General features: G+C 36.5%; 1 protein-coding gene across 6 annotated transcripts in view; it reads left to right on the top strand.

Moving 5' to 3' along the window:
• MED13L (mediator complex subunit 13L) overlaps positions 1-26,453 on the top strand; it is a 322,312-nt gene that overhangs the window by 160,644 nt on the left and 135,215 nt on the right. For all 6 annotated transcript variants that reach the window (XM_047759797.1, XM_047759795.1, XM_047759796.1 and 3 more), the window contains exons 3-4: positions 1,514-1,598; positions 19,019-19,102. In XM_047759797.1, coding sequence (XP_047615753.1) covers positions 1,514-1,598; positions 19,019-19,102 — 169 coding nt within the window. The remainder of the gene's footprint in view (positions 1-1,513; positions 1,599-19,018; positions 19,103-26,453) is intronic.

The raw sequence follows: 26,453 nt of genomic DNA on the forward strand, positions 1-26,453 counted from the left end.
CCCCCCCCCCAGAAATACTGAATCACCAGTGTGGCACAAAAGACTATTACATATAAAAAACTGACACTGGTGACTGTGACACTGGTGACTGAGTTGATGAGTAATTCAGAAGAGTAGAACTTTGAATATTGTTTTAGGAATTTTTAACTTACGTTAGGAAAGAAAAGCAGATTAATATGGGATGTTCCTTTTAATGAAACATTGGCTTGCTTTCTCACTCAGGAAAGCTCTACCCAAGAGATAAATGTGTGGGAATAGAGATTCAGAACACCTTTAGAGGACTGAAAACTTGAATATTTTGTTCTTGAACAGAGATAATCCATTGCTAGCAGGAATGTTTGTTTATTTGCTGTACTTTTTTCCTATTTCTCCAGTTATGAATAATGTAGAATGTCTCTGGCAGAAGTTAATTTTGAAAAAATTTTTTAGATCATGATTACCCACATAGACAGGAAGATAAAGTTATCTGACATCACAAGAAAAAAAAATTTATCCAGTTTTATCATTTTTAAGAAGTCCTATAGATAAAATTCTATAATGTAAGTACATTTTCCACTTTTTTGAATTCTATCTGGTTGGAGAAGAAGGAGATGCATTTTGAGATGTCAGTTGGTGTGGTAAATGCATTAAAAATGCATTGTGGATTTAATAGGTATTTTAATTCTGTCAGAATTTTCTCTGGTGAGTGTTTTTGTCAAGACAACAAGTAAAAGGGAGAGGAAATTTTCTTCTGCAAATGTAATTTGCATCCTTTCAATTTTTTGCTATGTTGAAATGAACTAATATAGTTGAGAAGAAAATTAACTTTCTTCTCTAGGGCATTTAATAATTTTTACATATGAAAAGAACTTTAGGACCACGTGAGGCATTGTTTGTTGGATTCTCATATTAAAGTTACTTGTGGCTCAATATTAGCGCATTTCAAAGGCAAATATGATGCTTCCCAAATGTTAAACATTAATGAAATTATGAGTTCAGGAACCAAATTTGATAAATTAAGTTTGTATTTTCTGACATTCTTCTTAAAAGCCTATTCAAATAATGCTTTCAAACATTTAAAGAAATTTGTAATGGCAGTTTTGGATATTTTTTTCCTTTTGGTTTTTGTCTCTCTAAAAATACATATGATAACCTTTGTGTTAATTTGTGACATTTTGTTACTTTACATAGAACTTTAACAAAATCTTTATGACACTAGTAAGTAGAAAGATTAATTTGAGAATTTTGGATGATTTCAAAATTTGAAGATGCAGGTTATAAAGACCTTTATGTGAGGGGGATTGTACCATGCCTATATTTCATGACTTTAAAATCAAATCACATTATTCCCTTCTGTACCTAAATATTTTATGACTTTGGACAGGTATTTAATTCATTTTCTCTGTTTCAGTCTGAGTTAATGTACTTAACTTTTACTGCCTTTGCTTTAGAAAAATGTTTTTAAAGTTTCTTTCGTTTTTATTTGGATGCCCTGCTTACTGGTTCATTTTGTTCTGTTTTGTTTTGTTTTCAGTTGTGGAAGAAGGACTCTGGGAAAATGGCCTTTCCTATGAATGTCGGACACTGCTCTTCAAAGCAATCCACAATCTATTAGAAAGGTAAGAGAAGAAACAGCATCATACTCAGGTGTAATGTGTATTGTTAGATACTCAGAGGTCTCCTGTAATTCTCAAAACACTCTCACATACAACTTTATAAAAGTAAAATTATAGAAATCTCTTGTTTCTTTTTATTTTATTTTTTGCACTTTAGGGCAACACATGCGGCATATGGAAATTCCTAGGCTAGGGGTTGAATTGGAGCTGCAGCTTTAGGCCTCCACCACAGCTGGAGTAACACAGGATCTGAACCACATCTGCAATCTACACCACACCTGATGGCAATGCCAAATACTTAACCCACTGAGCGAGACCAGGGATCCAACCCACATCCTCATGTATATTAGTGAGGTTCCTTACTGCTGAGCCACAAGAATGCCCTGTTTATTTTCATATTGATAAAATTTTTTAGGAATAGTTCCATATATCCTTTTACACAGATTCACTAACAGTTTTTCCTTTGCCCGGTTTGCTTTATAATTTTTGTGATTCTTCACCTTCTCACCCCCAGTATGTGTCATGTGTGTGTGCATGCATTGAAATTTATTCCCTGAACCACTTGAGAGTCATTTACACACTTGAGATTCTTTTTTTTGGAATTCCAAAGAAGTTAGGTATACATTTGCTAAGGACAAGGACATCCTTTTATCAATAGAACATTGATAAAACGCCATTATTTAATCCATACTTCAACTCGGATGTTATAATTTGTCCTTGTTAGGTTCTTTTTAGCATAACCTCCCTCCCCCAAGATTAGACCATGATTATTTATACGTTATGTTTAGTTCTCATGTCTCCTTAAACCTAGAAGAGTTTCTTAACCTTTCTTTTCTCAACATTGATTGCCATTTTGAGTGCATTCAGGACATATATTTTATATAATGTCCCTCAATTTGAATTAGTTTTCTCAGATTAGATTTAGTTTATGCTTTTTTAAGTAGGAATAGCATAGAAGTTGTGTCCTTCTCAATGTATCATAGGACAAAGCCCATGCTTTCATTGTCTCATTGTTAATAATATTAACATTGATCACTCTTTTGATGTCATGTTCTGCCAAGTTTCTTCACTCAAAATTGGTAAGTACTAGGTAACTATGATCTTTGTTATTTAGTTATCTGTGGCCAGATCCAGTGAAATTGTGTAATTATCCCATGTGTTATCAAATTTTGAGTCACTTGTTTAACCCTCTATTGGTGATGTTTGTCTCTGTTAGTTAATACTTGCATGACTGTAATGTTAATTTTCAGATGTCACCATTCTTTCTATTTTTATTAGTTGTCATTCTGTTGTAAAGAAAGTCTTTCCATTTTCTCCCATGGACTTATGTATTTATCCGTTTCCCTTAATCTTTCTATATAAATTTGAAAAAAAGAGATTCCTGTTTTACTCAGTGAATTATAATTGATTACTGTCATTTATTTTGACGCCTAAGTTCTTACAGATTCGGCCAGGGGAAAGCCCCTTCATGGTGGCTCCTTGTTGTTCAAGCACCTCCTGATTTTTGGCATAACAATGTGTCCCAGGTTCTGGATGGTGTTTTAAGGAGAGAAATAGATGAGAAAGAACGGGGTATTTAAGAAGTTCTATGGGAAAAACTGTTTACTTCTCTTCCTGAGTTTATATATATATAGTCCTTTTAGGTGATCAGCACTGAAAGGACATTTCAGTACCTTTAAGTTTCATATCCAAGCCATTACCTAGAGTGATATCAATGACTAGAGTATCACTGCTTAGGATTCTTAAGTTATAGTTGATAAGTTGTTATAATTAAAGTCACTCAGAAAGACCTTGCCCACCAAATTTATTTATTTTTCATTCTGAACTTCTGTTCTTACTTCTTTGATTTGGTGTAGATCTAGAGGCTATCTGTTACTAAAGCAGTATTTTTATTTTATTTTATTTTTTTAAATTTATTTATTTTTTTATTCTATGAGACTTTTATAATCATGACAGCAAAACAGAAATAAGATAGTAAAATTTAAATAAAAGCTAACTTCTCTAATACAAATAAATACATGCACAAATCCTATGAAAATATAGTTAATTTTACCTAGAAATACATTAAAATCCATGGTAAATTAAGTTCAACTCAGAAATACAAAGACATTGGGAAATACAAGGAGTTACCCAATAGATCTAATAATTACCATACTTTCAAAATGTAAAGAAACAAACATAAAATCTTATGGAAAAGACAACTATAAAAGTGCAGCAGGCACTGAAACCAGAAATAGACACATATTTGGAAACTTCTTTGCAGAGAAATTTTTCAAAATCCATAAACCTGTGTGTACATTAATTCTACCACATTTTAGTTATATATCAGGTTAAATATGAACTTGAATAGTCCTTGTTCACATCTGCAACACTTTTCTTTTCAACACTGTTTATAATAACAATACAGAATAATAGAAATTTTTGTATGGGAAAATAAGAGTACATTGTGATATTTTACCTTGTGGAAAATCTTGGAACACTTAAAAGCAATAAACTTGAAATTTATAAATAAATATCAAAGATACATTGACAAATACAACGCTAAGTTGTAAAATCATGTATGTAGTATTTAACTCTTAACACTTTGAAATCCTAAAGACCACAATATTTTTATAGTGGTTTCATATGCATACTAAATATATCAACATATTGTTGAGAAATACAAAATATTCACATGTCCTTTGTGTAGGGCAAATGGAAAAAGCATTGAAGAGTTTTATAAAAAGGAATTCAATATTAATTGCCTTTATTTATTTATAAAAATGAAGAAAATAAAACTAATTTCTGGATAGTGCATAGCATTTCATTATATATTTCTCTGTATATTTTGTGGCTTAATTTTCTTAAAATTAAAATATGATAAGAAAAAAATCATTCCATATGAATTGCAGGTAATAATTGATGAAAAAAACTCCATGTTAGAAGTTGTAGCAATGGTTTAGGTGAAGACTTGAACTTACAAAGTTGTTTGGGTAAAGCAGTATTTTTAGAAGCATTGATTTCAAGAGTTGAGTAGTCTTAAATATTCCAAATATTTGATAGTTCTCTCTCTCATTGCAAAACAAAACAAAATGTAAGTATACACAAAATCCCTTCAAGACACTGTAAGAAATTTACTATTTCCATAATCCTATGCCAGCATAAAAGCTCTACCTTTAAACACAATCCTTTATACATAATTTTTAATGTATATAGGACAAAGTACATATTTTAATTATAGCTCACTGTTTTGTTTTTTATATCATAATTTATTCTTTTCAGAGAATTTTTTCTCAATATTGAATGAATATATGAATTCAGTTAATGAATTTGTGATTGAATTGTACTCTTTTTTTTTTCTTTTTTCTTTTTTCTTTTTTTTTGCTTTTTAGGGCCACACTCATGGCATATGGAGGTTCCCAAGCTAGGGATTTAATTGGAGCTGTAGCCACTGGCCTACACCACAGCAACGCCAGATCCGAGCTGCGTCTGTGGATCTTTAATCCACTGAGCAAGGCCGGGGATTGAACCCCCAACCTCATGGTTCCTAGTCGGATTTGTTTCCACTGCACCATGACGGAAACTCCTGAATTGTACTCTTTTTGTATTTTTTTATATAAATGGCAGCATGCTTCTTTGTTGAAAGAAAATTAGAAGAGCAGAAAAACTAGGAGAGAAGAGAAATGCAGATAATTTGTTCTGTGCTCATGGATTCAGAATTTGTGATAGGAACCAGTCCAAGTCATTTTGAATTATCATTTTAAAAGAAAATTAATTGTGTCATATGGGAGTTCCCGTCGTGGCGCAGTGGTTAACGAATCCGACTAGAAACCATGAGGTTGCAGGTTTGGTCCCTGTGCTTGCTCAGTGGGTTAATGATCTGGCGTTGCCGTGAGCTGTGGTGTAGGTTGCTGACATGGCTCGGATCCCGTGTTACTGTGGCTCTGGCGTAGGCCGGTGGCTACAGCACTGATTAGACCCCCAGCCTGGGAACCTCCATATGCCGCGGGAGCGGCCTAAGAAATAGCAGAAAGACCAAAAAAAAAAAAAAAATTGTGTCATATGCAGCATGACATGCAATAAAGCTTAAGATATTTCTAAAGAACTTTGGAGTTCCTGTCGTGGCGCAGTGGTTAATGAATCCAACTAGGAACCATGAGGTTGCGGGTTTGATCCCTGGCCTTGCTCAGTGGGTTCAGGTCATGAGCTGTGGTGTAGGTTGCAGATGCGGCTCGGATTCCGCATTGCTGTGGCTCTGGCGTAGGCAGGCGGCTACAGCTCCGATTGGACCCCTAGCCTGGGAACCTCCATATGCAGCGAGAGTGGCCCAAGAAAATGGCAAAAAGACAAAGAAAAAAATGAACTTTGGTTTAGACCTTGGTTTGATTTCAGAGCCTTTTACTTGGGTAGTTACCTCAACCTCACTAAGCCTTAGTTAATGCTCTTTAAATATAGGCTACTGTGTATCTGAAGTTTTTGTTAGATGATGCATATATAATGCATGCCATATAGTACTTGACCTGTTGTTCAATAATTATTATTAATATAAATAATTCATTTATCCATAAATTATTATTTTGCACATTTTGATAGATCCTCTTATAAGAGTTTTTTTGGGAACAAATAGTGTTTCTTTTAGAAAATAATAATTAAGCTGTTTAGCTCCCTTCCTACAGTTAGAATGGATGAGTTGAGATTTTTTTGAAAAATTGTAATAATTGTTTTGTCCTTTAAAATAATGTTCTCTTTCATCAAACTTTAAGTAACTGTGTTCTTTGAATGAAAATTACCCTACTCATGATACAGGGAAGCATTTTACATGGTTTAGCTCTCTTTATTCATTGTCAGCAGAAACTTGGTTGGTTAATACATGCTTGCCCTTTTGTTCTTCTCATCGCTTAGACCACTTGCTATAATTTACTTATCTGTGTACAACCTAAATTTATTCAAATACAATTTACTAGCTATTCTCTCAATAAGTATGCCTTTCTGTATGTCTTTCAGTTTCTAATTATATAAGATTGACTTAGTTACCCAGTGTGTGTATGCTTTTAGCATCAAAACTAGAATTGAGCTTATTGAAACACATCCTCAAGGAACGTATCACTTGAAGAGTGTTTGTGCTCCTGAACATTCCCCCCCTTAGTTTGCATATTAACAGAGTTTGTACAATTGAATTTTTATTTCTGCTTGAAATTGTTTTTTCTTTTTTATTGCCACACCTTCGGCATATGAAATTTCCTGGGTTACAGGTGGAATTGGAGCTGCAGCTGCTGGCCTGCATCACAGCCATAGCAATGTGGAATCCAAGCTGGATCCTTAGCCCACTGAGTGAGGCCAAGTATCGAACCTGCTTCCTGTGGATACTAGTCAGGTTCTTAACTCACTGAGCCACAACAGGAACCCCTGCTTTAAATTTTTAAACATACGGATTTGTTTAGTTAAAAGGGAATTCCATTAATTGATTTGAGAAGCTCTCACAGCTAAGTGGTAGTCATATAAATTGATCTTCTTTACCAAAAGCAGTGGTTGCTAATGTATACAGAATGATGGATTAATTCTGGTTTATTAAAAGTAATTTCTCAGAGTTCCCGCTGTTGCACAGTGGGCTAAGGATCTGGTGTTGCCACAGTTGTGACTTGTATTCAATCCCTGCCTGGGAACTTCCATATGATGCAGGTGTTGCCAAATATATGTATATATGTAAATATATATATAAACATATATAAAATAATTTCCCTACAGAAATTAAGGTAACATTATAAAAGTCACACAGGGCAAGATAATCTCATTCCTTGTTGCTACTTTATCTTGATTGGTTCTTTGGTAATACTATATTGATACTGTGAATATTTTAAATTCAGAAGTAATACCTCTTCAAATATTTTACCTTTCTTTTACTCATTTCTCCAGTAACTTTTCAATATTTGCATACAGTATATTGTATACATCTGACAAGTGTCACCTGTCATTTAAAAAAAAACAAAAGAACAAAAACAAAAACCCAATAGCAAAACAGCTTTACTGCTTACTCAAGAGCATTTTCCAGAGTTGCCTGGTGGCCTAGTGGTTAAGGATTTGGCTTTGTCACTGCTGGGCTCGGGATTAATCCCTGACCCAGGAGCTTTTTGCATGCCATGGCTTTGGCAAACAAACAACAACAACAAAAACTCAGCATTTTTCCGTCAGGGTGTCAGACAGAAACTAATATATCTGACTTTAATTTCATATCTCTTTCTAGGGGCAAACATTTCTAGAAGTCCATTTCTTTCCTTCCTGCAGAGACGAGAGATACTGTGGGTCTTGATTCTATCAATTATATAACTGTATGACATGGGCAAATGATTTAAGCTCAATGAGCTCCTGTTCTTTAACCTATAAAATGGTAAAAGAATTATTTTTCTCAGCACAATACCTTTCTCATTATAAGTTCAATAAATAGTTAACTGCTGTTAATATTAGCTAGAAAAAGTATTGATGTTACCATTTACAAACAGACTATTTACCTAGCTAATTCTGGAATCCCCTTCTATAATAACTGTTTCATGTGATCATCCATCCTTTCCTTGAATACTTCTGATTATGTAAGTATAGCTTCCAAAAGAGTTCTTTTCACCTTCTGAGAGTACTCATTATTAGAAAGTCTTTCTTATACTGAGCAGAAATCTGTCTCCCTCCCTGTAGGTTTTTTTTTTTTCTTTTTTAATGGCTATACTCACAGCATATGGAAGTTCCCTGGCCAGGAGTTGAATCCAAGCCACAGCTGCAACCTTTGTAGCAGCTGTGGCAATGTCAGGTCCTTTAATCCACTGCATCAGGCTGGGGATCAGATCCCCACCTCTGCAGTAACCAGAGCTGTTGGCAATCCGAACAGAGCTTAACCCTCTGTGCCACAGTGAGAACTCCAATTTTCATTTCTTTATCTTGATTCTCTCCTTTGGGAGTCATGTATAATTTATCTTATCTTGATTTACATGTGATGATGGCCTGTTTGCCATCTTGGTCCCCTGAGTTACTTATTTTTTCTAGTTTGTGGTTCTCATTGTATAGTATTGACTCCTCACCCCCTTCCTCCAATCTTTCAGACATCCCTCTAGTCAGTGCAGTACTCTTCCTTTTAATGGCCACTGGACTACTTTAAGATTTAATAAGTGTTTCACGAAGTATTGCAGTGGTCTCTTTAATCTGTCAAGTTAGGCTCAGTTATGTTACAGTAACAAAAGACCTAAAAGATCTTTTGAGATCTAAAAGACAGTTCAGGTTTATTGCTTCTCATGCTTCTTCCCTCCAGGCAGCAATTATGCTTTCAGGGCACCCCCCATAAGAGACTCCTGGAAAAGAGCAAAGACCAATTGCAAAATATGTGATAGTGCATTGAAGCCTCTGTTTAGTAGTGGTATATGCCATTTCTGCTCATATGTCTCGACCAGAACATTTACCACCAAGCTTAAAGTCAAATGAGAAAGTATAATCCATCAGTGAGAGGTAGCAGAGTCTCATGGCCAAGCTTGATATCAATGGGACGGGGAGGGATAGCACATATATGGGGAGAGGATGTAGTTTACCATACATCTTAGCTGAAATCTTTTCCAGTAATCTATCCTCCAAAACATAGATATGTTTCTAAAACAATTATCAGTATATTTATGCAGGTTTTTAAAACCTTTGAGTCATATTGGCTTCTTTTAGTATTTTCTTTACCTGTGATTTTTGAGTCAGAATTTCAATATCTGATAGAGTGTAGGCCTTCTAAGTTGTATAGTTTTTAGATCATACAATCATGCTTATTATTTCCTCTCTTCTGAGAAAGTAGTGTGCTTCCTATCTTCTTAATGATCAATTATTCCTTTTTGGCAAGATGCCCAGAATGATAAAATAACCATTAATTTGGCTTTTTACTTTTATAGAATCTCTGCTAATTTGACTTGATTTTCCCCCCACCCCCTTTGCATACTCTCTCTTGCTCTGTTTTTTTAAAATAATGCACTACTTCATGTTGTTGTTCATCACTCGTTTATAACTTTGTAGGATTTTTGTATGCATTTATAATGAACGTCTCAAAGGTTATACTTTGTGTTTTAAATTCAGTTTGTCTCACATTCCTCATTAATAGAAAAGTACTTTAGCTGTGGATAGATCTTGGAAAACAAAAACCAGCAATCTTTTTATAGAAATTTCTTCATTTGGCATTTTAATATTGCAGATTTAATGGCTGTTACTTTTATGTTGTTATAATTTATATAGTTTTCATAATATTACCATATTTTTCTCATAGACATATCTAAATGAAGTAAAATATTGGGTTGAAAAGCTTAAAAATCCAGGAAATATGTGCAGTTCCTATCACCCAGGGTTTTATTGTTACCTCAGTGATTTGTACCACATATGGGACTTTGAAAATCTTGCTTTTGTAGTTTTGAAGGAACACTTAAGAATTTTTGGCATAATGCTGAAATTTTTTTGGGGGGGGGATTTCTAAAATTCAAATCAGGAGTTTGTCATGGTGTAGCAGAAACAAATCCGACTAGGAACCACAAGGTTGCAGGTTCGATCCCTGGCCTCGCTCAGTGGGTTAAGGATCCGGCATTGCCGTGAGCTGTGGTGCAGGTCACAGATGCGACTCGGATCTGGCATTGCTGTGGCTCTGGCATAGGCCAGAGGCAACAGCTCTGATTAAACCCCTAGCCTGGGAACCTCCATATGCCCTTGTGCGACCCTCAAAAGATGAAAAAAGAAAAAAAAAATAAATAAAATTCAAATCATTGTTTTGCTAACAGTGGAAGATTACATGAGTCTCTTGAAACTGTTATGCTCTGTCCTGTCCATGCTTACTTAAGGAAACTTTAATCTATGGGTATTTGACATTTGTAAAATATAATGGCTCTTCAGAGTAGTCCACTGGTGCTACTTGTCTAATGGATTGTCAGCATATTCACCCCATGGTAGTATATAACACAGCTGTAAAATTGCTTTTGGCCCATAGCTTCTTAGTTTGCCAAGAGTTGATCCTTAGAGTGAAAGTACTCATTTGGAAAAAGTACAGTTAAAATATAACATGGAGAAAATTTGAATTCTAATCATGGTAACAGAAACATTATGTTTGTAAATTAGTAGCTTTTAATGCCCTATGGTATTGTGATCTAATAAAGGTGATTTTCAGAGGGTACATGAGTAATGTCCTTGGATGTGGTGGTTCAAGGATTTCAAAATAATAAATATATTCAGTAGAACATGGTGGTAGTGTACTCTTAGTTGGAGAAATGGTGATATAAAATTGCAACATTGAGGGTTATTGAGTAAATAATGTTATAAGAGGAGCAGGAAATGAGTAATTGATAAGTTCCCATTTTATTGAATTGCTACAGTGTGCAGGTCTTTAAAGGAAGTAGGGAAATGAGCCTTTAGACCTAAGGGGAATATGCATTAAAAGGAACAGATTCTGCAAACATCATAGACACAAGTAAATGAAAGCATATATATAATTATAAATGTCTAGAGAGAAACATGTTCACCTTAAGATTAATCACTTTATTTAATATTTCTAGGATTGGGAAAGGATTAAGAGTTTAAATTTTAAAACTTAAATTTATTATTATTGTCTATTTAGTTAGATCAATTGAAAAAGGTTTCTTCAGCCTTAAATGATATGGGTTTCTTTTATTTGGTTGGGAATTGGGAGTACTGCATTTTCTTGGGGGACACTTTTTTGTGTACATTTTGATGTAGATTGGATTTGGTGAGGTAAAGACTTGGATGCTGGTGGGGATGTTCTGGTATGAAGTTACATAAAATTTAATCTATCTGAACAGCTCTGTAAGTTGATGCTAACACTAAGGTGTGGTTTAGTTGAGGAGGTATTAGAGGAATACTGTCCTTGGATTTTTTTTTTTTTTTTTTTTTGGTCTTTTAGGGCTATACCTGCAGCATATGGAGGTTCCCAGGCTAGGAGTTGAATTGGAGGTGCAGCTGTCAGCCTACATCACAGCTACATCAATACCAGATGCAAATCTCATCTGCCACCTATGCCACAGCCCAGGGCAACACTAGATTCTTAACCCACTGAGCAAGGCCATGGATCAAACCTGCATCTTCATTACCATTGAGCCACAATGGGAACTCCTGGCCTTTTTAATCTATAAAATCTGCCATACCTACATAATTTGAAGGGCACAGAAGGAGCCAGAGCCAGCAGTGGCTCCCTTCTAAACCTTCCAACTATCCCATCAGGGAAATGGTTGCTGATTTTTATTCTCTGCTTGCTGCTATGGCTCTTATAGTCTTACATTAAATCTGCCCATAATTTTGGGATTAGAGATCGTGGCTTGCCGACTTGAAAAATCCAGTCGTTCTTGTAGTTAATTATTTACTAGCATTGACACAGAAACATGTGTATACACAACCTGATTTCTATATTTTTCAGCAGCTATTTCTTTTATTCTTCAAACAGTGACTTTGGGGGAGGTAGAAGGGGGTTTGGAACTATTTCTGAGGAGAAATGCTTTCTTAGAACTATTGCGTAAAGAACATTTTATAAGTCTGAAATCACATTGTGATATTTCAATATAATATTGTACTACTTTACAGAATGTCAAATCTTAATGGTAAGGTGATTTTGAAAACCTCAGTAATAATGACTGTTGTTACTGAGTGGACACCTGGGGTTAACTGCTATATATTCTTAGCATCATTTGTGATGTTGATTTGAAGAAATTTTTGCAGATGAGGTATGTTTTCTGGCTTTATGTATTTGTCAAGTTAAATACAAACTTTGTCCCTCAAAAATAATAAAATTTAATAGAGTAAAAGGGAAAATTATATTTCCAATATTCTATAGTTTTTATACCTTAGTGACATTATTTCTCTTTAAAAGATTTGCTTAGGAGTTCCCATGGTGGCTCAGTGGTTAACAAACCTGACTGGCAACCATGAGGATGTGGGTTCAATCCCTGGCCTTTATCAGTGAGCTAAGGATCACCAGATGCTGTGAGCTGTGGTGTAGGTTGCAGACATGGCTCGAATCTGGCATTGCGGTGACTGGTATAGGCCAGTGACTGCAGCTCCAATTCAACCCCTAGCCTGAGAACCTTCATATGCCGCAGGTGCAGCCCTAAAAAGACCAAAAAGAAAAAAAAGATTAATTCTGTTCAAGTATAGTGAAAATATGGGTAGTAGTGCTAGTCTCCTAAACAATATTTAGCACCTTTGTGATTTCCTGCATGTTGAGTATCTGCTATGATTTTAGTCTAGAGTGAATGGTGATCAACCATAAAGAAGCAAAATACGTAATTTTTTGTATCTCAAACTTTGAGTGTCTCACTAGCAGGGACACATACTAGTGTGAGGAAAATTCAGCAGTGTGAGGTGTTGCCCATGTTTAGTGGTTACAAAGAAAAAGAGTAACAGTATTACACTGTGGATAGTGAAACACTGGTGTATAGCCTTCATTCCTCAGATTATTTATCGAGCAGCTACTAATTTCGAGCAGAACATAAAGTATATTACATAATAGGCACTTAATGTTTGTTGAACATTGCTAATAAATAAGATAGATAACTGTGTCTGCCCCCAAATCAGTCATAGTTTCTTGGGAGAAAAGAGCCATAGAAATGAATCATTACAACTCAGTGGTGAAAGTGATGATTAGAGATGTTAGAGTGCTATGCAGGCTGATCTGAGAAGGTAAAGATGAATAAAATTGAACTAGAGGAGGAAGGGATAGAGTGGGATACGGGAGGGGTTCTAGGCAAAGCAGGGTTAGTAGCAATTAATGGTAGTATTTAGTACAGAAGTTCTCTAGGATCTGCTTTAAAGAGTTCACCAACCCTATGGAATTGTATGCAGTATTTTGCTTTTCCATGCCTTTCTTAGGAGGAGTCTATAATAACTTTCATTAGATTAAAAAAAAAAAAAGAATCTAGACCCCAAAATGCTTGAGAACCAAGGGCTTATTAGCACTCATTTTATTGTCTGCTATTGAGCAACGTAGTCCCAGGTATCACTCAGGTGGTAGAACGACCTTTCTTAGCAAAGACACACTCTGTCTTCTTTCATTTCCTCCCATAACTTAAAGTACAAAACACCAGATGGAAATACTTTCTGTACTGTTTAGTATGGGAGGGTTGATGTATATCTGTGTGTGTGTGGAGAGAGAGAGTAGGAATTTTGAGGGCCAGACGTAGTTGAGTCTTAAGAAATTGAGGAGTGTAAAAATGATAGTGGTTAGTGGCCGAGTTCTTTTTCACCTGTTTCTTGAGGAAAAAGAAACCTTGCCCTCATACTTACCCAGCTCTACATTCTGTAATTGTCTATTGAGTTGGGGGTCAGGTCAGAGAAAAAGAACACATTCAGCATATTCACTAATTTAGTCCCAGCCTTTTCTGAGGTACTTAGCGACTTGCTAATTTTCTCCCATATCACTGGTGACGGCATGACTTGTGATATCTCCCCTGTTCAGGGATAAGTCAGTTGCAAATTCAGAACCATTAAAATGACACTTCATCCAGTGCAATTGTGTGTTCTCATGTTTGCAGTGTGAAGGAAATCACTGATCATATAGAAACTGATTAGTGGTTGAAAAATCATGTGAGTCATATATGATTCTCATTTGGAATCAGATGGTTCTAGTTTAGTTTAGTTTTGCTTTTGCCCACCTGTGGCATGAGGAAGTTCCTGGGCCACAAATTAAACCCATGCCACAGCAGTGACCTGAGCAGTTGCAGTGACAACACCAGATCCTTAACCTGGTATGCCACAGGAGAACTCCATGAAACCAGATGGTTTTAGAAGAATGCAATAGTTTCCATGGCTGTTTGGTGTATTAGTGATAAACCTTTTGTTGAAATTGCCTGACAAGGAAATATGATCTTTAGTGGGCACTCTAGGGGCTATTTTAACACAGAAAGTTAGACTCAGTATGTTCATTAACCTTTTGCTTTTTGCCTAATTTTGTCCCTGAGTGGTCTTAGCTGTATGCAGCTGCCCTTCTATCCCAATCTCTCATTTGTTCTGGAATGAAAGCAGTAAATAGATTTTGTGGCTTTTACTTCATAGAAGGGCAAAGGTTTTGAAACAAACTTTATACATTGTCCTCTTTAACCAGAGATATTTTTCTTCTTTTTATCTTTTTTCTTTCATATTATACTGCCTAAAGCCTTGGATTTTTTTTTTTCCTATCCATAAGCAGTAATCATGTTTTCTCTGTTACTAAATAAGTGATTCTTTTGAATTTTGACCTTCAAGACTTATATGAAAGAATGAAGTGTTATTTAAAAGTGGTATTTATTGAGGATGTGTCAGTAAAAAACTAGTATTTAGCTTGATGTGGTTCTATACATGCCTTGTTGCTTTCACTCTAAGCATTATTGATTTTAAGATACACTTTCAATTTAATAACAGCTTTGGAAAATAAAAAAATATTAAATACACATGACCTGTCAATTACAAAATACTTTTGGACATTAAAAATGAGAGTTCCCAATGTGGTGCAACAGGATCAGTGATGTCTCTGCAACACCAGGACACAGATTCAATCCCTGGCCCAGCACAATGGGTTAAAGGATCTGGCCTGGCCTGGCTGCAACTCAGATCTAATCCCTGGCCCAAAACTTCATATGCTGTGGGGTGGACCTCTCCCCCCACAGGCCAAAAAAAAAAAGGAATTTTCGGAGTTCCTGTTGTGGTGCAACAGGAACGAAACTGACTAGTATCCATGAGGACATAGGTTCAATCCCTGGCCTCAATCAGTGGGTTAAGGATCTGGCATTGCAGTGAGCCGTGGTTTAGGTCTTGGATGTGGCTCAGATCCCATGTTGCTGTGGCTGTGGCATTGGCCAGCAGCTTTCATTCAGCCCCTAGCATGGGAACTTCCATATGCCGAGGGTGTGGCCCCAAAAGACCCCCCCCCCCCCAAAAAAAAAGGAGAGAGAATTTTCAATCACAATGCAGTTCTATAAAGATCAGATTGCCAAAATGTTATTCTTCTATATTATGACTACTCTATGCCAAAATTGAAAAATTCCACATGATGAATTCTTAGTTTGTTTGTTTTTTTTGTCTTTTTCTAGGGCTGTACCCATGTCATATGGAGGTTCCCAGGCTAGGGGTCCAATCAGAGCTGAAGCCACCTGCCTACACCAGAGCCGCAGCAACGACAGATCCAAGCCACGTCTGCAACCTACATCACAGCTCACGGCAACACTGGATTCTCAACCCACTGAGCAAGGCCAGGGATCGAACCCACAACCTCATGGTTCCTAGTCGGATTCGTTAACCACTGAGCTATGATGGGAACTCTTCTTAGTTTTTTTAAATGTTATTTTACTGGGTCTACCTAGTTAATTCTTCATAATTTAAAAAATGATTGTCATGCCACAGGTGCGGTCCTAGAAAGTGTAAGAAAGAAAGAGGTGGGAGTTCCCGTTGTGGCGCAGTGGTTAACGAATCCGACTAGGAACCATGAGGTTGTGGGTTCAGTCCCTGCCCTTGCTCAGTGGGTTAACGATCTGGCGTTGCCGTGAGCTGTGGTGTAGGTTGCAGACGCGGCTCGGATCCCGCGTTGCTGTGGCTCTGGCGTAGGCCAGTGGCTACAGCTCCGATTCAACCCCCAGCCTGGGAACCTCCATATGCCGCGGGAGCGGCCCAAGAAATAGCAACAACAACAACGACAAAAAAAAAAAAAAAAAAAGAAAGAGGTTATCAATATTACTACATAGTTCATGAATTCTTATTTCCATGTTCACAAGGCAAAACTGTTGCATTAAATTTTTTTTTTCTGTCTTTTTAGGGCCACACCTGTGGCATATGGAAGTTCCTGGTCTAGGGTTTGAATCGGAGCTGTAGCCGCTGGTCTAGGCCACAGCCGCAGTAATGCCAGATCCGAGTGGTGTCTTCGACCTACACCACAACTCACAGCAATGCTGGATCCTTAACCCACTGAGTGAGGCCAGGGATTGAACCTGTGTCCTCATGGCTGCTAGTCAGATTCATTTCTGTTGAGCAACAATGGGAACTCCTGTATTTTTACCCAGCAGTTAAAAATTTTTAATGGACATCAAAAAAAAAAAAAAAAGAGTAAAGAATTGAGCAAATAAGATAGCATCAGAGCCAGTACACAGCAATGGTTAAATGTCTTGGCCCAGAGTTCCGTTGTGGCTCAGTGGTTAACAAATCCGACTAGGAACCATGAGGTTGCAGGTTCAATCCCTGGCCTTGCTGAGTGGGCTAAGGATTTGGAGTTGCCGCTAGCTGTGGTGTAGGTGGCAGTCGCGGCTCGGAGCCCCGCATTGCTGTGGCTCAGGCGTAGCCCAGTGGCTGTGGCTCTGATTCTCGACCCCTAGCCTGGGAACCTCCATATGCTGCAGGAGTGGCCCAAGAAATGACAAAAAAGACAAAAAAAAAAAAAAAGTCTTGGCCCTGGGATCAGATCTGTTTCTGGGCTTAATCAGCCTGCTGCTGATTAGCTGAGTTACTTTGTCTAGGTGATATTCTCACTGTGCCCAGCTTTTTCGTGTATAAAAATTGACATTGTACATCTATCCTCATATAATTATTACAATAATTAAGTGATATAATAGGCCTGGTAATCAAATGTGGTGGTGGTACAAGTGATTCTAGTGGTAGTTATTGGTAGCATTAATGGAAGAAGGAACCTGACTACAAACAGTGGTTTTCTAGTGGAAATAATCTATATATATGTGTAGTCTAGCTAGAAAATACAGAAGTTCCTTATGTGGCTCAGTGGAAATGAATCTGACTAGTATCCATGAGGATCCTCAGTTCAGTGGGTTAAGGATCTGGCGTTGCCATGAGCTGTGGTGTAGGTCACAGATGTGGCTTGGATTTCATGTTGCTGTGGCTGTGATATAGGCTGGGAGCTACAGCTCCAATTGGACCCCAAGCCTGGGAACCTCCATGTGCTACGACCCTAGAAAGACAGACAGAAAAAAAGAAAGAAAATGCAGTTAAGCCACTTAACTAGGGAACAGACTGATGATTTGATTTTTCATTTTTGCTTCTTGAGCACTTTTACCATATTGGGTATTCCATGCTTTCTATCCTAGCTTTCATGGAGGTCCATAGTCTTTCACCTTAAAAAGCAAGTTTAATTCATAGTCTTAGGAAAATAGATTGGGTTACTTTGAAAATGAATTTTTTCATTGTGAACAAGGAAGATTGTTAGAGAAATTCATGTTCAAAATAAAACCAGTGAAGTTCCTGTCATGGTGTAGCGGAAACAATCCGACTAGGAACCATGAGGTTGCAGGTTTGAGCCCTGGCCTCGCTCAGTGGGTTAAGGATCTGTCGTTGCCATGAGCTGAGATGTAAGTCTCAGATGAAGCTTGGATCCTGTGTTGCTGTGACTGTGGCATAGGCTGGCAGCTGTAGCTCTCATTCAGCCCCTAGCCTGGAAACTTCCCTCCATATGGCTCCAGTGTGGCCCTAAAAAGAAAACAAGCAAACAAAACAAAACAGTGACATTTTTGATGCCCCACTGCTCCAACTTGGCTCTGTTCATAGGGAATTACATTGTGGCCAGCAGAAACTATTGCCGTGTACTAACCCATCTAATCTGTTGAAGCCATCTAATATGTTGAAGGCTTGAATTGTTTCCATCCTCCTTGATGGAGTGGAAATTACAGAGGTAAAAGCCACACGTGGAGTTGCCTGAATATTCGGTAAAGAATTGCTCTGCGGCTCTTTCGTTGGTAGGTAGAACCTTGTATAGAAGAATTATATCCACCTTTCTGACAGATTTTCTTACAAAATATGTATCATTTCATTGACGAGTGTTAGAGATTACTGTATTTCATCAATTTCACAATGCACATTTTTATATTTTTAAAATCAGGGATACTCCTTGCAAATGATGGCATCTCACAATTGACCTGATGGCGGTAATGATATAGCTGTCGTCTGCCTGTACCCAAGTGAACTTGGTCATAGCTATCTGTATTGTTGTCACTTCAATTGAATTGTGTGCATTTTTGGTATTATATGAGTTGAGTTCAGTTGCCATTAACATGTCTTCAGAGAGAATATCCTGTGGCTTGACATTGAAAAAACACCACAGCCACAGCAATGCCAGATCCTAGCCGTGTCTGCAACCTACACCACAGCTCACGGCAACTCCAGATCCTTAACCCACTGAGCGAGGCCAGGGTTCAAACCTGAATGGTCATGGGTACTAGTCAGATTCATTTCCGCTGAGCCACGATGGGAACTCCAGCTTTTAACGTGTGCAAGAAAAATACATGATACAAACCTATTCCCAGAGTAAGAAAGTTCTTTTCAGTAGGTATAGTATAAACATTTTAAGCGATAGGAAAACCTTTTGACAGTTTAATTTGTTATGTTTTTATTTTCAATGGTGGATCTTATCTGTGATTATTGACTCAGTGATTTGCTGATTTGTTATTGAAACCATATTCTTGATGTAATTATTATAGGTGCCTAATGGATAAGAACTTTGTTAGGATTGGGAAATGGTTTGTCCGACCCTATGAAAAAGATGAGAAGCCAGTCAACAAAAGGTGAGTCTTTAGAACACTTCTGGTTTTTTTGTTGGTTTCTTTTGCTTGACCACAGCTATCTTTGGGGAAGAGGTGGGTGGAGGAAGCAGCTTATTTATTCATTTTCCAATAATGTTAGTAGTTTACATGTATGAAATAGATTCCAAGATCACATTTTATTAAATACTTTATTAAATTTTTGTGGAATACTAAATTTTTTACTATGAGAATGATTATCAGTAATCCATGTCTAAGTCCCTTCTAATGACACTTTGGGATTGAATCACTCTACTGTTATTTTCATTATTCTTTTTTATCTTTATTCCTTAAAGTGTTAATGTGACATAACTTTAAATAGTCAAGCGAATAGATGGTGACAGTTTTTATAGAACTGTTTGATGACCCGTAAGAGTTGGTCAGCACGTCCATGCAGTTGTCAAACCAGAACCGGAAGTTACTTCTCTAAACAGTCTTAAACTTTTATCCATCATTTAATTTATGAATGGCTTTGAAGGCAGTCTTTGATACTAAGAAAACATGAAGTTTTAGATTAATTAAGCTAGAATCAAAAAACAAAATCCTCAAAATTTAATATTTATCTCACCTGCCTTTGAACACAGTATAGACTAAATTAAAAGTTGGTGACTGTTTCATTTCTTTAGAGTAAGAACACAATCTTAATTCTACTTTACTATCTGTGAACTTGCCCTAAGCTAAGGTCCTGGCTGTAGACAAGAGATGTTGAAGCCTTATGTGGTAGGTAACTTAAACATCTTTTATCTTTTGGATAGGTGGCCAGAATTTCAGTGGCTACAGCTGCCTCTTGTTCCTACAGGAGATTTAATACCAGCCTTCTTTCTAACCTGTATGTCCTAAAGCTTTGATGAAGTGGTTGTAGAATTCATTAACTAAACCTAATTTTTTTCCCAAATGAGATAAATTAGTTACTGGCTCTTTGGGGGGCAAGTCACCATGAATGTCCTTGAAATATTTCCCACTTTAAAAATATTCTTTAGGATTTATTAAAAATTGTATTTAAGTAGACAGTAGGTATTGTGTATCAAGGTTTGCCTGAAAACAATAATAATGCTTTTTTTTTGGCCATTTTCTTGGGCCGCTCTCACAACATATGGAGGTTCCCAGGCTAGGGGTCCAATCAGAGCTGTAGCCGCCGGTCTACGCCGGAGCCACAGCAATGCGGGATCCAAGCCACATCTGTGACCTACACCACAGCTCCCGGCAATGCTGGATCCTTAACCCACCGAGCAAGGCCAGGGATCGAACCTCCAACCTCATGATTCCTCATTGGATTTGTTAACCACTGAGCCACGACAGGAACTCCCAAACAATAATAATGCTTTTAGAAAAAGGTCCCAGTGTGTATGAGTGTGATTCTATTTATAGATGCTTTGATTGATGATGAGGAACTTTTTTTTCCCTTTTATTTATATTGATTTAGCCTGAAATGCTTATTTCATGGGCATAATTCACCTTAGCATTCTCCTTAAATTTAGAGAAGATGTAGATTTTTCTGACTAGGTAAAGTTTTGGCTTTTATGCATGTAAGTCTGAAAGGTTGTATATAGAGTTGCTTTAGCCCATTGATTTTTTTTTTTTTAATTTTTTGTCTTTTTAGGGCCGCACAAAGGCATATGGAGGATCCCAGGCTAGGGGTCAAATTGGAGCTACAGCTGCCGGCCTATGCCAGAGCCACAGCAGTGTGAGATCCGAGCCATGTCTGTGGCCTACATCACAGCTCACGGCAATGCCGGATCCTTAACCCTTTGAGCGAGGCCAAGGATCGAACCTGAAACCTCATGGTTCCTAGTCGGATTTGTTTCCGATGCACCACAATGGGAACTTCCCGGTGATCTTCTTTACCATGCTTGATGTGAATTCCACAACTGGTCAGTGGTGAATTAACTGAGCCAGTCCTAAAACAATACGTATAGGTGTTTGTGTGATTGACAGGAATTTGGGTGTGAAGAGGAAATGTAGAAATAAAATAGAGATTAAAGGAGTAGCAAAAGTAAAAAATAATGTTTAAAAGTCTAAAGTTCTTAGTCTATTTTATATAGCTTAAGTATCTCTACTCTTTATTTAGATTCTCATAGTCTTCCTAACTTTAGCAAACCAGATGTAAATAATACATGTAATTGGATGTTTGATTTTGTGTAACTGTGATGCTGTTGATTTCTCTTTTCTTTTTTCTTTTTCTTTTTGGTCTTTTTAGGGCTGCACCCGCAGCATATGGAAGTTCCTAGGGTACTGGTCTAATCGAAGCAGCAGCTGCTGGCCTACACCACAGCCACAGCAGTGAGGGATCCGAGCTGCGTCTGCCACCTACACCACAGCTCACAGCAACATCAGATCCCTAACCCTCTGAGCAAGGCCAGAGGTCAGACCTGCGTCACCATAGATAATAGTCAGATTTGTTTCTGCTAAGTCACAATAGGAACTCCTTGTCTTAGTACTTCTTGAAGTGAGGGGTCCATCCAGAGCTGGACCCGAGGGGCCAGGCTGCTACCCTAGCTCCAGGCCCATCCTTCTGAGCCCCAGGATCCGAGCCGAGTCTGCAGCCTATATCACAGCTCATGGCAAAGCCAGATCCTTAACCTGCTACGTGGAGGCCAGGGACTGAACCCACATCCTCATGGATACTAGTCGCTGAGCCATGATGGGAACTCTTGCTATTGATTTCTGATCAGTGTACCTAAGTTATTTATTATTTTAAGACTTTAGTGATAATCTCATGGTACTTTGTTTTCTTGTGGTATAGAAATATTAATGATTAAAAAACTATTTCAGAAGGTGGTAATAATTAGAAAAATTATAAAGCAAAGATTCACTTTAAAAAATTGGCATTTGCTGAAATAAAACTTTATTAGGTGTAATGAATTTCCCACTTGTATTCTGAGTGGAATATAGCGCACCTTGTTTGATGTTGAAATAGGATTTCAGGGGTCAAGTCATTTCGGATAGACAGAGTGACCCCATGGAGGAGGGCATTTAGAATTAGTAGAGTTTGGGTAACATCTCATACCTCTCTTTAGAAGTTATTTGTTTCACGACGGGTTCTTTAGTGTTTCTGAGACGAACTTTTATTTTTTTGCTGTTATTGAATTGATAATAATTAGTCTAAGTAATATCTTAGATGGTTATTGTGAAGATTAAATGAATTAACTTATTTACCTGGCTTACAATGGTTCCCATGGTGGTGCAGTGAAAACGAATCTGACCAGTATCCATGAGGACATGGGTTCATTCCCTGGCCTTGCTCAGTGAGTTCAAGATTTGGCATTGCTGTGGCTGTGGCGTAGGCCAGCAGCTGTAGCTCTGATTTGACCCCTAGCCTGGGAACTTCCATATGCCTCAGGTGCGGCCTTTAAAAACAACAACAACAACAACAAAAAACTTGTTTATAACTTAGCTGAGAAAAAGCAAGAACAAATTAATCATCTTTAATTTTTTTTAGTATATATCAATTTAGAGGCCATTGGAGAGGAAAATTTGCTTCCCAGTGCCAAACACATTGTATGCACAAATTACTGTTTTTAGGAGTCCTCTTATTTGATATCATCAGATTCACATAAAAGGAGTATTTTTTAAAGAATACTATTTTAAGTATAAAATAAGTGATATTAGCATATGGATACTTTTGTTCAATAGGATAATAAGATTTAGCACATTGCATATTTTATGTAAGCTAAAAGCATTGTAGTAGTGGCAACAAATGAATATACTGATGAATAGGTTTTGCTTATTTGATTAATAGCATAATATTATTAATTTTTTTTATTTTATGTTGCAGTATAATTGATTTACAATATTGTGTTAGTTTCAGGTCACAGAGAGTAATTCAGTTATACATATACATATATCTATTCCTTTTCAGATCATTTCCCCAGTTAGGTAATTACAGAATATTGAGTAGAGTTCTATGTGCTATGCAGTAGGTCCTTGTTGTTTATTTTATATATGGTAGTGTGTATGTATATATATGTGTGTGTGTGTATAGTATATAATCCCAAACTACTAATTTATGGCATCCCTCACCTTTCCCATAAGATTGTTTTCTATGTCTGTAGGTCGGTTTCTGTTTTGTAAATAAGTTCATTTGTATCATTTTTTTAAGATTCCATATATAAGTGATATCATATGATACTTGTCTTTTTCTGTCTGATTTATTTCACTTAGTATGATAATGTCGTGGTCCATCCATTTCATTCTTTTATGGTTGAGTAACATTCCATTGTTTGTATGTACCACATTTTCTTTATCCATTTCTCTGTCAATGGACATTTAGGTTGCTTCCAGTCTTGGCTATTGTAATAGTGCTTAATAGAGTATTATTTTTTGAGCTATCATTTCTCTCTGTATTGATAGCAAATGTAAATCAGTTGGTGGGGGACTCCTAAAAGAGTTTTCAGTGTTTGATACCAGATGATGCTGAAGATAATTTTAGAAATTGTGTGTGTGTGTGTGTGTGCGTGTATGTATATATAAATTTGACCAGGCAGGTCCAAGAAGATAAAAGAAATTTGTATCTTTTTTTTTTTTTTGGGTTATAGTGACATATCTTTTGTTACTCATATCATTGAGAATATAATAAATAAGAAAGAGAACTTGGCTTTGTCCTAAAGAATTGTGACATCTAACATCAAACATATGTTTCTGATTTCTAAGGTATGTTGAATTTGAAATAGCTTTTGCCGCCAGAATATTCTTAAAAATAAACTACTGAAAAATACATTCTTTTAAAATAATTTAGAAATTATTCCAATGATGGAGGTTTTTTTCTTTTGGAAAGGTATTTATTTTCTAATTCAGTCTAGTTTCAACCTACATTTGACTACCACAAAATTTAAAGTCTATATTCTTTAGTTTTTGAATGTCATTTTAAGTGAAATAATTGATTGCCCCTAATAACACATGTTTTTAAATAGTCTGATTACTTTTGCATGTACATACAGAACTGAAAGTATGTTACATTGAGTGCTTTTGTGTCATTTCATATGGATATTTTCTTGACTCTTAAGCCTGGAATTCTTTAATTTCTTTTTTATGTTCCTATACTACCTAACATGAAGGAAATGCCCTGGTCTTTTGTTTTTAGTAGCAAAAAACTTTTTTTTTTTGGTAACAAGATGAAATGTTTTGATGTAGGGAATTTTTTTTTTTTAGCACTTTAAAACTTTCCTTTCTTGTCTTTCCTCACCTTCCCCTATTTCTTCACCATTTTTTTTTCTTCTCATCTTCCTCTTTCCTATACTTTCCTTATACCCCAGTCATCTGTGTCTTTAGGTGCAAAGATGAAAAGTCAGGCAAAGGGATCCCTCATTAGAGGGTAAGCAGGCATATAAACAGTTACTTACAGTGTGAAAGATAAAGGGAATCTCTTATTAGTGTTTAGCAAAATAAGGTCATTAGCGGTAACTTTTTAGATTTCCTCATAAATTGCTCTGCACATGTGTATTTAACAAGAAATAGCTGATGGGACATTCATAAAAATATTAATGGGACAATTTGGATTTACTAATCATACATAATAGTTTTATCATATTTTTTGTTTGTTTTTGGTAGATCTATAAAATATATGTTGTTTTCTACTTTTGCTTATCTGATGGAAGCTATATCCAAAAATACTGTGAGAGTTCCCACTGTGGCACAGCGGTTATGGATCTGGCATTGTCTCTGTAGTGGTGCAGTGGGTTAAGGATCCAGTATTGCTACAGCTGTGGCATAGGTTGCAGCAGCAGCTCAGATTCAGTCTCTGGTTCAGGAACTTCCATTTGCTGGCGGTGTGTGGCGGGGGGGAAGATGCCATGTATTTCATTACTTGAATTTATTTGAGAATTGTGTGAAAAGTGAGAAGGCAATGAGGTTAGATTCCTGGGGAGCATCTTTGTTACAGGATGGGAGAGAAAGAGGAATATATAAAGGAGACTAGGAAAGTTCAGTGAGAAATGAGAACCAGGCAGATTGGTGTTAAGCAAAACCAGGAATTTTTAAAGTTCAAGATTAATCAGCTGTGTCTACCAGAGAGGCCAGATAAAATACATTCTAAAAGGCAATTATACAGTCACAATGACCATAACATAAGCAGTTTCAGTGCAGTGGTAAATTTCAGTTTGCAATAGCCTGACTTAGGAAATGGGAGTTGAAATGAAGATAGGAAAGTAGACTTCTTACTCTGTTCTGTTACAAGTAGCTACATAGTGAAAAACTGTTTCATCTAGAGGAAGGGAGGAGACAAACATTTAATAAGAGCCTATGATAAAACCGATACTGTCCCTGTCTGGGATTTTAAAAGTGTCCTTGATGTACCAGGCACTATACTTTGTATTTCACAGACACTAAGCATAGAGTGTTAAATTGAAAGGCCAGATCAACCAGAGGTAAACAACTGTATGTTTTCCAGGTAGCTCATTTACTTTTAAAAAATTACTTTCCTTTTTTTCCTCATTAACCAAATGGAAATTATTATCACTAGTTTTTAGTTAGTGATAAAAGCTTATATTCTGAATATCAATAATTGATTTTCATGGTTTAATTACATACATACTATCTACTTTTAAGAAGGATTCTAAAACTAAGCTGGAAACAAAGTTTTCGTTGATCACTGGTCCAGCCATTCAGAAATATGGGTGATTTTCCATTAATTGACATTGTGGGACTTACTGAATACTTCTGGATTTAGTTTTAGCATTTATTATTTCTAAAAAGTTTTAAATTCTTTTAGATTCTCTGATTCTAGGAAAATTGTAGAGTCCACGCATGTCCCATATATATGTGTATATATATGTATATATATGTATATATATGTATATATACATATATATATGTGTGTGTGTATATATATGTGTGTGTGTGTGTATGTCTGTGTGTATATATATATATATATATATGTATATATACATATATATATGTGTGTGTGTATATATATGTGTGTGTGTGTGTATGTCTGTGTGTATATATATATATATACATATATATAAATTCCTCCCTCTCTCCCTCACTTCCTTTCCTCCTTCCCTCCCTCCCCTCCCACCAGGAACATACTGTTTTTGTTGTGTTTGATTTTGCTATAAACAGAAAATAACTACTTTATTTACCAATCCAAGGAATTTGATATTACTGTTCCAAAGGGTCTGAAAGTTTTAAAGAATGTGTCTGGAGAAAGGGATTGTGTTAACTTCTGTAATAATGTTTATAATGAAATTAGAAGGAGAGGAGAAGATGTTTTATGTACCAAGTGGGAGTTCATTTTTAAGTGTTCTTTCATTTTATAACATAGCTAATCACCTATTTTACCTTTGCTTAAGATGTCTTAGCTAAAGGTCACTACCCTTACTGGAAAAAAAGATCAAAG

This window comes from Phacochoerus africanus, chromosome 15, assembly GCF_016906955.1.
Source record: "Phacochoerus africanus isolate WHEZ1 chromosome 15, ROS_Pafr_v1, whole genome shotgun sequence".
In the NCBI taxonomy this organism is placed as follows: Eukaryota; Metazoa; Chordata; class Mammalia; order Artiodactyla; family Suidae; genus Phacochoerus; species Phacochoerus africanus.